The sequence below is a fragment of the Symphodus melops genome (assembly GCF_947650265.1).
Source record: "Symphodus melops genome assembly, chromosome: 17".
NCBI lineage: Eukaryota > Metazoa > Chordata > Actinopteri > Labriformes > Labridae > Symphodus > Symphodus melops.
Genome location: NC_136707.1, coordinates 6,981,282 through 6,993,914, shown reverse-complemented (window position 1 = coordinate 6,993,914; position 12,633 = coordinate 6,981,282). Strand labels below are relative to the sequence as shown.

The window sequence follows — 12,633 nt, the reverse complement described above, 5'->3', positions numbered from 1 at the left end:
ATCTGCAGCCTCTTCCATGGTCGGACCATGACCTTCTCCAGAGCCTTTTGTTTCTGATTGGATACGACCTGCGATACTTATTTCTTGTCCTCCGTGGAGTGATTAGGCTGTGACCTTGCATTCCATCCTGTCTCCTCTCCCCAATCGGACAGTGACCTTACTGGTCGACTGGTCCGTGTTGTGGTGTATCCGTTCCCCGAGAGTATTGATCCCAGGCAGAACAGCAGTCAATGGAGTGTCTGTGGGAGGTTTAGTGTTGCTTTGAGCACTACAGTAGGAATGTGCATTTCTAGGCATGGCGCTGTCAGAGCCGACTGACTCGTCGACATGTCTCCGAAGGCATCGTTATCCGTGGATAACCAGCTTCTGTAAATATTTTACTTGACTAAATTGCATCCCCAAACCCTTTGATTATCATTGTTGCTGTGTCACCCTCGCCGCCAGCTTCCTGTGCTTTTTTTCTGCCCTTCTCTGCTCCATTTTTTTTTCCTCCGCTGCCTCTTTATCTGTCTCGCCACCAATTTAATGTCAGCCATCTCTTTTATCCCTCTCTCTCCATCTCCGTCATCCTCTCACTACACAATCGTTCTGTCTGTCCGTCTCCTCCATTTCTTCTTTGCCTCTCCCTCCTTTCCTGATGCTTTTGCTGGCATTTGAAGCGGCCAGTTTTGTGCCAGACAGCCATTCTTCAGATTGAGATATCCTGGGTTTTAAAGTCACTCAGACAGATTTACTATCTTAATGGGGAGAAAGTGGCGGGGGGTGGCAGGGGGGGTGCAAGAGAAGGCCGGTATAGGATGTTGGGTCTGGATAGCATTTTGATTAGCTAATTTCAGATTCCTTTCTGCAATAAGCTGAGCTGAGATGGACAGATAAATAGGCTCCGCAATATCTGAGTTTCTCTTAGACTGATGTGACAATCGGCTTCTCAAAGGAGACGGAGACAAAAGGGCGGACAAGAGCGACAAATGGGATTCTGTGTTCAAGAGGAGAGAGAGAACACAAGAGAATAGGTGAAGGCATTTCTTTGTTAGTATCTTGTTGGGAGTGATATAAAGTCCTAGTCCTAATGCGGTGATTGATTGATAGGTGGAAGACAGATGGACACATAAGGAGCACTTTGCGAGGGAGGTGCCACTCAATACACAAAGACTAACGCTGACGTTTTACAGAACAACATACATCAAATGATCAATAGTCCTTCCTCGGTCGGACAGAGCACCTTGCTTGAGAAATAGGTCCGCCGCCTCACAAGGACAAAAACGACTGACCTTACTCCAACACACTGTTTTGCCCTAAATTTTGGAACCACAACTTGCGTGACGCGACACTTTTCCAAGACTTTCGGCGAAGACACACTTCAGGTTTTTTGCAAAAAAAAAAGTCTGTATTAATAGACCCACCTTTGCTTATATTCTTCCCAGTCAGAGTCCTCAGAGACACACAGGCTGTGAGAAACTTGAGTTTGGGCATTGACCTGCTTTATTTAGACAGAATGAGCTCAGAAATGAAGACGGCGCGCTAACGGAGTCGAGTTTCTCCCGGATGACGAGGAGCGCACACATAAAGCAGTCACACCTAATTATACCTCGGTCTGACAGGAGATGTGTTCCTCCAAACAGGGGAAACATTTTAAGTTTCTCGATGCCCGTATCCCTATGCCCTTTCACCTCACTGATTGATCCAATCTTATTGAATTTCAGGTGCTGTTGGAGAGCTTCAACAGTGTCTCTTCAGATCTGACAGCGACTTCCAACCCACGCTGACGTGTTGGACAGACCACAGATGTGCTCCACTGTTTCCTGTTAAACTCAGATGACTGACTGCTCAGCTCAACTCACAGGGAAGAATCACACTTATCTGCAGGCGGCTGTTTGTGGTCTTGGAAACATTAAGAAAAATAACAAGCTAAAGGTTATGCATGCTCTGCAGGCATAGCTCTACATTTCTCAGCCAAATCTGTTTATAAAGACAATTTCACATGTAGAGGGTCTCCGCTGTGGCTTGAAAATTCAACATGGACCACCTCCTCTACAGTCGAGTTCACTAAAGGTAAAGGTTCTTCCATTACTCATTCAGTGTATTGCCCTCTCGTAGCATTAGTTGTTGCTTTTACATATTAGACATGAGAATTCATAGTTGTCTGTATGACTCTTATTAAGATTTTTGAAACATTACTTGAACTTTCAGGATGATTCGTCAAACAAAACAATCAGTGTCCTCTGCAGATTGTTTGACAGCAGGGCTGCCATGCAATAATTTCTTCAAATTAACAAAAATAATTGAATGATATTTAAACTTAAACCATAACAGAGTTTAGTTACTCACAGTTAACCTTTATGAAACGTTAAAGTTGGAGGTAAATGTATATTTGATATATCTTAATTAAACTCACTGCACCACTCGTCTGTCTGTCCACCGCAGGCTCCATGACCTTAAGTGCTTTAAAGGGCACCTTTTATGGAGTGTGTTATTAATACTTTATGGCATAGTTAAGTTTTCAGTATGTACAACTCTTTTTGATGAAGAAACATTGGAATGACATTGAATGCAGTGAAGGATTGGTCGTACTGCCAGTTTGAATCAATACCTAAACTTTGCCCAACGCAGAATGATTTGTTTCTTTTACTTCTTACATGATGCCAATTTCTTGGTACCACTCTTCAAATTGTTAATGGGTATTATGTAGCACCAGAGCCAATGCTCTATCAGGGACCCACTGATGGTTTTGGCACCAGTGTTCTCGCTTAATGGTTAAGGTGACCAGCCTGCCAAAAAGTTGATTTGTACTCTTTTATGTCCTAACACTGACGCGGCCTTTTTTCTTCTTCTTCAATGTCTTCTAGGGAACCAGAGAGGGGTGGGTGTCGCTCAGTCACACATAGGAGCATCAGTCTGGTCCTTGTGATCCAGACCAAGACACCCTGAAGAGCCCCTCCTTTGCCTCCTTTATCGCCGCTGCCCCCTCGAGCCCCGTTGGCCTCCTGTTCCTCAGCTCAGACCTTGTAAAAGGTGGACAGGCCAACACTCTACTTAACCGGGCGCCGTCCGATAGGTGAGGGCGGTGAGGTGCTGCGCTGTCATTTGTTGACTTCTGGTGAGAGTGCGATGCGGATTGGAGGATGTCGGGGGACTGGGATGAAGACCTGTGTAAGAAGGCGCTGGTGTTGGTGGAGGAGCTGTGCTTGAACTCCCCGAGGGGCTACAGCCAGAGTGAACGCTGCCAGGAGTTCAGCGACGTGTTTAGAGGACACTACAGACAGCTGGACGCAGGTAACCGACACAGCTGGGGACTTTGTTTGATGTAGTAGTTTGTTAATAGAGGATTTAGCAGTCTATAAAATGAACTAGACTCTAAGGCAACGCTGGTGCTAGTGCTGCCTCAAAGTTTGCCTACAGGTCCGTCTGCAGGGATGCTTTTCAACTATTGCTTTGAACCAAATCTTTTTGTTTTCACAAACTTTTGCGACACTCACTATTTTCTTATCGTGCTTTCTTGTTTGTACAAAACTCCTGGAAAGCCCCTGATGTTTTTTTTGAGGGGTGAGCTGCTTGTGTGAATGCAAACATTTTGTTCCCGTTTTTCCGACCAGCCTCGTAGTGTTTTGTTTTTTTGTTTTTTTACCATAGAAAGTCAGAGTGAGCTGATGTGAGAACACAGCAGGATGTGATGAGGAGGATTCAGCATAACTCAGTGGGAGGGGTCGGTGACGTTTTCTTTCTTGCGATTGGTGCACAACCATAATACTGCATGCATGCCACCGATACGATCGTCAAATGCTCCTCATTAAACAGCTGGTGTTAACTGAGACTAAGATGAGGTTGGTGGTTGGTTTTAAATGGCACACAGTAGACTGGCAACAATAGTTTTAATACAGTGTTGGACATAATCCAATTTTAACATGATGATGATGCTTGGAGAAAAGTTGAAGATTTTTCCTGACAGTGGCATGAATGTTTCAGTAAGTAGGCAGCCCCAAAAAAAACCTTCCCTAGGGCTATGCCTCTGGCATGGCTGTATATCAGTAGTGAAACTTGCCTTCTTCAGTCGAAAGGTACCATTGTACCATCAAACACCCAGTGCATTTGTTAGCAGGTTTGTAAAAGTTGGTAACTTACTCTTTCAAACACGACACAGGCTGTGGTCAGTTGGAGCGCTTTTTTTGATCTGATCGGAGACGTACCCTGCAAACATCTCCAACACTCCATGTAGCCACGTGCTAAGTCAATTCAACTAGGCCATGACCGATATGGTATTTTTTGGACTGATATCGATAATAATATTAAGGAAGAAAAAGTCTGATACCGATACAGCGGCTTAGTTTATGATTTTTTTTTTTTTTTTTTTGGAAGAGCTCAGAATGTTTGAGACAGATCACACAGACAGGCAGATGGATCTTTGAAAATTTGTGGAATCGCTTTAAAGAACTGGTGGCACTCTCAGAAGGGAATTCTCAAACAGGGAAAACTGCAATTTTGCTTTGTCATTTAGGGACAGGTACAGCAACATGACACATGTGAGAAAGACAAACATTTAGAGGAGCACTTGTGTTTAAGGATGTTTCGAGGTACTGTGCACTCAAGACAACCAACCATTAAATATTCATCTACTGTACAACGAACTGGTTGAGATTTCCAGGACCATCCCATTTCTTTTATGAGCCCCAAAAGAGTCTCTGTAGACTTCTGGGATTGTTATCTTGGAACTGGATTATAAATATGTATTTATATATTTTCTACCCAGTTGAGTAGATGCATTGTGCGGCGTTGTGTGCAGAGTGTTATTTGTGGCTTCTCATTGAAGCATTTGGAAGTGCCATACACTGTTATGCAGATTAGCATGGATATCTGTGGCTCAGTGTAGATTAGCCTGGATTGGCTGCACGCTGCCTCTGGAGCTTTGGATAGCTCTGTGCAGAAATGTCACGCCATGGTTTTAGGCGTTGGCCCCCTCGCTTACAAGCTGTGATTTTCGGGGGTGTGCTGACGGAAGTCTGCGAGCCCTCCAAGGGCCGCCGCCGCCGCCGAGGGCTGTCAGAGGAATGGCTTGTGTAAGCAGTCGAGATGTGTTTGTTGGGGATTGACGTAGGACTCCCAGTGGGCTTGCATCAGCCACTGATTGACAAGAAGTCAGTCCCTCTTCATGTTACACTTCAGAGGCCTCCTACCCACCTGCCTACACGCCCACTGACTCTATTTTATGCTTTGTGGATTAGCAATGGATCTTTGGCAGGATCAGTACTCGAAGGTGCAGTGACTGCCCTAAAGAGAGACAAATGGAAGCGAGTGGTTTGGCCCCCGACCGTCCCCCCGCGCACGTTTGATCACAGCCGTGTCTTATCAGTGCACCCTGATCTGCCAACCACACACAACCTACTCCTCTACCTCGCCGCTTTGTTTTCCCCCCTACAAATCAATACATTAACCTTTCCCATCCTTAAACCCCTCCCCTCTTTGGGTCTCCCTGTAAATCATTGTCAGCTTGTTTTCCTCCAGCTCTCCTTTCTTTTGCCTTCTCTACAAATGCCTCTTTGGTTTCTACTATTTCACACATGTCGTGGTTGTTGCATCGACTTTATCAAGCTTCCTCCATTCCTCCTCTTCCTTCTCCTCCGCCTCTGAGGAAATAAATTTCTGTCATCTTATACGGCTGTTTCAACATGTGCTCCAATCTCGTTTTCAGCCCTCTCCCCGTCTATTTGGCAGCCGTTTTGTGGTTTGGATTGTTTTTTTTTGTTGTTGTTTTTTTTGTCGGACTTCATCTCCACTGTCCTCTCTTTCTTGATGTTGTCTATCTCATCTTCTTCACCTTCTTTTGCCCTCCTTTCCTCTCCTCTACCCCCCCCCCCCCCCCCCCCCCCCACACACACACACACACACACACACACCCCATCTTATCTCTGTCGTCACGTTCTCTCTCCTGCATTCCTATTTTCTCTCCATTTCCAGCCCCTCGCTCTGCGCTTCCTGGCTCGTTTTGCTGTCCGCGGCGACAGATCGATGTCCCCTTGCCCATCCCCCAACCCTCCGCGGCCCCCCAATCATATCTTTTGAACAAGTGCTGATTAATGACATACACAGACTGATGAATAATTCACCAAAGAGAGAACGAGGAGGGAGGGGCGGGTGGGGGGGAGACAGTCGCTGAGGAGAGGAATAAAGTCAATGCGAGCTGAGGCAGAGAGCATGGGAAAAGAAATGACAGCGAGGAATGAGGGGTGTTTAAGGGGATTATATGGAGGAGAGAGTGAGAGAGAAAGGGATGGGTGGAAGGCAAATCAAGCTCCAGAAGTAAACCCCAGGGCTGGAGGCTTGGCTGCAGTTTTCTTGTTTCCACTCATCTGCTCTTAGTCTTCTTGTTGTCAGCCTGTTACAGATGAAATTTCCATCTTTTTTTTCTGTGTGATTTACCAGTGTTTGTGTGTTTCTCATGCCCACAAAGATGCTCCTAACGAACGTAAATTGAAGGAAATGTGGGTTAAAGAAAAGGAGCTCTTTCCGTCAATCTCGTGGGTGGCTGAAACACGTTCCTCACACAAAAAGAAACTTCTCTTCTGTACAAAAGTGATGATTGGCCTCCCTGCAGGCTGAATGGATAAATCATTGGTGGCCTCAGGGTCTCAATTGGAGCCCAAGATGGCGAGACTACAAGATGGCGAGAATATACTGAAGGTGTATCAGGGTGGGAAATAGTATAAAGTTGGCGTAATCCCCACTCTAAGTCTTCTTCGTCTGTTTACAACACATGAATATTCATTTTCAGGGCTCTGCTTAGTCATTTTGTCAAGACAGCCATCAGACTCAAAACATGCTATTTATAAAGAGACTTCAAGGCTCAGGATAATAATAAATATTCATTGTATTTTTAAACTTTTTATTTATAAATATTCATGGCATATTTATAGCGTAGTAACTAATTTATGACTTCATCCTGAAGTTACGCATTATAAAATCTGACACGTGGAGTTCTGAACAGAGCTACAAAAGTTTGTGAGATCTGGAGCTGCCGTCGACTCTCGCTGATGGAGGCTGGAGCTGTCCAACAGTGTGGTGCTGAAACGGAGCTCTCTCTTCTATTCTTCACTCTGTGTCACCTGGATGAGTCAATGTCCACACACATCCATAACCGACACCCATATCCACACACGTCTATCCCCATCCAGCCCTCAAACACAATTCTTGAGCTCTCCCAGATTAATAAACTAATAATGAGCACGAAGAAATTCTGGATAACATTGCGTTAACGCGTCGTTTGGGAGCTGGCGCTTTGAAATCAATCTTCTGTTTCCTCTTTTCCTCCTCTGTAGAGATCTCTGTAAGTCTGTTGTCGGTCATCGTGACATTCTGTGGCATCGTCCTCCTCTCCGTCTCCCTCTTCGTCTCCTGGAAGCTCTGCTGGCTGCCGTGGCGGGATAAGGAGGGCGGAGGCCTGAGCCTGACGTCAGGGCTGCTGCCCGGAAGCGCTGGAGTCGGAGGCCTCGGAGGTGCCGGCGGATCGTCGCTCCTGCCGCCGCTGCTGCAGAGGAAGGATGGCCACTCGTCATCCTCACTTTACCCTTCGCTGGGCCAGCAGGGCCAGCACCACCCGCATTTCTCTGACCTGGTGGGGCTAGAGAGAGGGGAGGTTGGAGGTGTGGTAGGGGGGCCACAAGAGACCCAGGAGCACTCGTACCTGGATATGGACTCGTACCCCAACAATGCAGGTGAGGCCCTAGACAACCTTTATCCCAGGCTGACAGTAAAAGTAAAGTAATTCCTCTGTCAATACAGGTGTATTAAAATACACTGAATTGAGTGTCTTTACCAACATGTGGGTATTATAAGTCAACAGCATGTTGAACATTACTGTACGTTTTCTGTCACTGGGGCCATTGAAGGTATATTACTTTTTCTTCTTTCTCTCCTGGCCTCTTAAAACACACATTACAGCACACGAACGGGGAATCTGGAAAAAACAAAGTGGAGTGCATTTCTCACAGCTCTTTATTTTATTAGTGCAAGAATTTGCTTTGTTGTTGAAGTCTCAGTCTAAAAATAAATGTGCATTTTTCAAATAATAAAATGGAAACATAAAGACCGGGTAGAACGTTCGGCACGACACATTTTTCAAGGCAAATGTAAAACATAATTGCTTTTACTTTCCATATATCATAGATACGTTTGTCTTGCACTCACCGACATCAATCAGTGCTCTTCTGCCTCTTAAACAGTTGAAATTAGAATCATTTTAATTCATCTAACAGCTCGTGTAGATGTCCTGTAGCTTTAAGAGACCTGATATTATTGAGAAAACTCAGTTAGCAGCTTTAGGTTCACATCCTGCTGTTGCATTTATCCTTTTAGCTGCAACTGGCAAAAGTTGTTTTTCATTTTTCTGAGTCAAATGTTTCCCAGCTGCCTTTGCTGCAGTGAAATGGGCCTCCTTTTATCTCCCTGTGTTGTATTCTATTCAATCTGGTTCATGTTCTGCTTTTGTAAATATATCCTCTCTCTTTCCTCTTTTCTTTGCTGTTTTAAAATTGTAAAATCAATGGGATCCAATCAATGGGATCAATGTTGCCGACCCAGCATCACAGAAACAAAAAAAAAAAACCAACAACCTCACTCTTAGCCACGGCAACATCTATGGCCACACAGCACTAACAAACGAGACATGTGAGTCATCAGGGATTTGTTGTTTTTCTGCCTCTGTTAGGAACTCTGAAGCTAAGTACGACGTCTCCGGATGTTCCAAACACAGAAGGGGGAGCCCATCCTCATAAAGACCTGCCCAACGCTCATTCTCAGCAGCAGGTCACTCCACGGTTAGTACTGGTTTCCAGTGTGTGCTGGTTTCATCATGGTGCTTTATACAACAGTAGGGAAGCTTAACCCCTCAGCAATCCTTCAAAGAAAATGAAACAAGAAACACAAACATGGACACAGAGGCTTAAAGGGCCTCACACATTGCCAAGGACATGCTGGTTTCTTCACGTTGGCTTTAATCCCTCTGACCTCTTATAGAAACTTTTGAGGTTCATGAAAACAAATCATCTGTCACGGTTTTCAGCCCCTTGACGTTTCATTTATTTTAAGTTTCATCTTGAACGTTGATCTAACATTCAGGGAATGTGGGGCAGCTTTCAGTGCCTTCAAGGTCCGTCAGTAAACAACAAGGATGCCTGTCCATTACTCGGTATGTTCTGAATCTGCTATCGCGTTAGCATCAAGAAATTCGAAGTGTCAGCTGCTAAACCCTGTCACACCGAATGTCCTTGTATGATGTCGACCTCAACGCCATATGGCTAAAGGTATATGCTACTTGAAAGCACTTTTTAAAGGTCTCTGCCTTGTCTTGGAATAGAAAGCATTTTTACTCTCTCTCTCTTCGGTCTCAGATAAGAAGGACTCCAAATTTTAAATCAAGAACAGTCATGAACACAATTAAGAAGATATTATTCCAAGTCATTAATGTGATAAATGCTCGGTTACGCCTGCAACCTTTCCTGCCTAAGTGATTCACATGCCTGCTGCACACAAGATGATTTGTCATGAATATTTACGGTCTTGTTCTTGACTCGGGTCTGGATCCCTGAATGTCTTGGATCTCTTGGTCTTGGTGCACTCTGGTCTCGGGCATGTCTTGGTCCCAGCTGTTGTGATCTTGACTATCACACTAATATGGATCAAATATTAATACAGCTACCAATCCTCTCAGCCTACGTCACATTTAGTCTCTCGAGATTGGTTGTTGTTTCAAGAGGCATTCTGCTCTGTGTTGTTGATAAAACACTGTTGCTCAAATAACTAAAGAATCAAGATTAATTCACCCTTTACTATTGGCCTGGCTAGCTCTGTATTTTTATTATGTGTGTGTGTTAATAATGGGCATATATACTTAAGAAAGCAAAATCAGTGTATATATTCTCTATTTAGATTGTTCACCTTTCACTGCATCTGTGATTAAGCTACTGAATCATACTGTTACACACCATGTTTTTTTTATACTCGCATGGAGGTGCGCTCCTTGCTCACTATTCACCCTCTTGAGCTTTTTGTGTGTCTGTTTAGGCCCAAGCCCATGACTCACCAGCTCTCCAGCCCTGATTTTCACGAGGAGAAGGAGCAGGTTACCAGCATTGGGCAGATCAAACCGGAGCTCTACAGGCCAAAGGGCGACCAGGGTGAAGGCAAACAGGGCGACAACTGCGGCAAGATCAGCTTCCTCCTGCGCTACGCCTTCAAGTAAGTCAGCACGTTTCTGCTAGAGCATCCTACACGCTCTGTCAGCGTCCAGTGCCTTAAAAAAGTTTAGAATTTCAACTTTCATGATTCATTGCCACTATAAATGTAAGATATAAAGTTTGATTTAAGGTCACACGGCTGGTTAGTCACCACCGACTGAGACTACAATGCTGAATCAGTGTCTGGGAAACTAGATGTGTTCCGCTTTGGTCAAAATACCAAACTTTATCGCTCCCTGTCGATAATAGTTCATGCTTTTAGGAGCTCATGTGTTTACTGTTTTTGTCATCAAACAAGCTCTAACTACATGGCTTTTATGTTGATAACAAAAACCTAATGACCTTGCAAAGACCTTCATTGAAATGTGTCATCAAGCTTGGCCTCGGGGTCGTTCACACCTGTGTGTAGCTTAAGGGTCTCCAGCTGACTACTCGTGTTCATAGATTTTTACTTTTTCTATCATTTTGCCCTGAAGGTTAAAGGCTTTCATCCATGATAATTAAATCAGTCTGAACATAGGCAGTTGCAAGCTTTATTTAGATACATTAAAAGACCAAAAGGTTTCAAGGAGGACAGTTGTAAAAATATCTGAAGGGGCTTACCATTGAGAGTTGCAAGAGAAAGTATTCGTGACTTGGGGGAGTCGTATTACATTGCTACTTCTGTTTATTATATTTCTTATTTGATCTGTTTTGATCGTTTTTTTTGAAAAATTATTGACTTCTATCTTAGAAATTAAATTGAGTTGTTTCACTTTTGTCAGAAATGCAATGGAACTACACACTAAATACGATGAGACCATATGGCCAATAGAGTGATTGTATTAAAATATGTCTTAATGGTGGTTAAGACTTTAACTAAGCGCTTTTTTATAACTGCATTTTGATTTTGTTATCAGGTCTAAAGGTCAAACTCTGCTAGTTTCTCTGTTAGCACAGACTGTATGTAAACATGGACGTAGTCTCAGTGACATTACCTCCTGGTTTCTGAAGTGGCCTTTTGTAGCACAGCAGCGGTGGTGGCCATATTGGAAATGCATCTCGACTCTTGGTCAACCTGGTGACGGGCAAGAGGCTGAATCTGAGGCGGGCCTTATGCATCCTAACAAAACAGCGACATCAGAACCTCACTTGAGACACATTATCTAAGACACCATGCAAGAGATACTTCTTCTTGTCATCTTGTTTTGTGTTTGTGATATTGTCAGAGAAAGAACTGTTCTTTTAACGCTGCGCAGCACAGATTTCTGTTCTTACTTTCATTTTGCTCCCGTGACGATTCTCCGTTGAGCATTCTCGCCTGAAGTACGTAATTGTCTGATGCCATGCTGCGAGGACTGGATTATGAGAGACTGTGTATTTTACTGTGAGTGTGTGTACTGTAACTAAGGCTTGTTTTCGGTTGGGGAGAGGAGTGTGTGCGTGCTGCTCTGTTCCTCGGCGCGTCTGAGGGCTCAGCTGGCAGTCCCCCATTTCTTCATGGCCCGACATGTCGAAACATTACAACAGGCGAAAGTGCTGATGATCAGAAAAGAAAGGGAGCAAGAGGCCGTTTTAGTCATGAATTATGTATGGCGAGTCACTTAAACAGCATCCCTGTCAACACATAATAACACCAGAGTGTGTTTCAGCTGCAGTTACAGAAATAGAGAATTAGCAGGGGAACAGACAAAGAGCTGGGTTAATGATTAAAACAGTTTGTGGGTCCTTTTATAAGGTCACAAGATAATTTATTCTCCGTCATGCTGTAGCTGCCTGTCAGAACTCTGGATGGAAATTGTTTTAGCGAGGCAACTTTATTCATACGCACCTCAACAACACGCTGTTAACAGGGCTTTACGTAAGACAGGAAGGCATTAATTAGTTAAAAATAGTTGAGAGTGGGAGTGATGAAGGATTAAAGAAGAAAGGTTAGAGCTGTAGCTGCGGAACGAGTCGGTATTGTAAGCATATGGATGTGAGCACAAAAGGTGGAGGTGTGTTTGCACTGTGGCTGTGAGAAGTTTTGCTATGTTAATGTGTGAGCCCCTGCTGTTGGGAGTGTAACAGTCGGAACAACAATGTCAATCTTCCTCAGATCCTCTGGGAAAGCCATTTCTATTGACAATCCCATTAAAAGCTGACACATTTCTTCTGTGGGAATAACAGCTAGCTTTCGGGCATTGTCTGCCAGGAATAAGGCCGTGAATTTCGCTCTCTTGCTCGAGCAGTAATAGGTATATTCTCTGCAGCACGCCTCACGGATTGTGTGAAAACCTTGGTTATGGTTCGCGTCTCGCTCTATAATAAGACATGTGATGGGAAGGGAAACCTGCGACAGCGTGCGAGGGAATAAGAAAAGCAGGAAAATGCAGAATGATCTCTTTTTCTGCTGTTTCTATCTGTGAATTGTCTATGCCATCGCATGTCT

The 12,633-nt window shown here is 44.3% G+C and overlaps 1 protein-coding gene across 2 annotated transcripts in view; it reads left to right on the top strand.

Annotated features, from left to right (window-relative positions):
• Window positions 1–12,633, top strand: part of syt3 (synaptotagmin III) — a 37,809-nt gene that overhangs the window by 7,973 nt on the left and 17,203 nt on the right. For both annotated transcript variants that reach the window (XM_079365898.1, XM_079365897.1), the window contains exons 2-6: window positions 1,704–2,052; window positions 2,847–3,273; window positions 7,308–7,703; window positions 8,696–8,804; window positions 10,051–10,224. In XM_079365898.1, coding sequence (XP_079222024.1) covers window positions 3,123–3,273; window positions 7,308–7,703; window positions 8,696–8,804; window positions 10,051–10,224 — 830 coding nt within the window. In that variant the 5' untranslated portion in view covers window positions 1,704–2,052; window positions 2,847–3,122. The remainder of the gene's footprint in view (window positions 1–1,703; window positions 2,053–2,846; window positions 3,274–7,307; window positions 7,704–8,695; window positions 8,805–10,050; window positions 10,225–12,633) is intronic.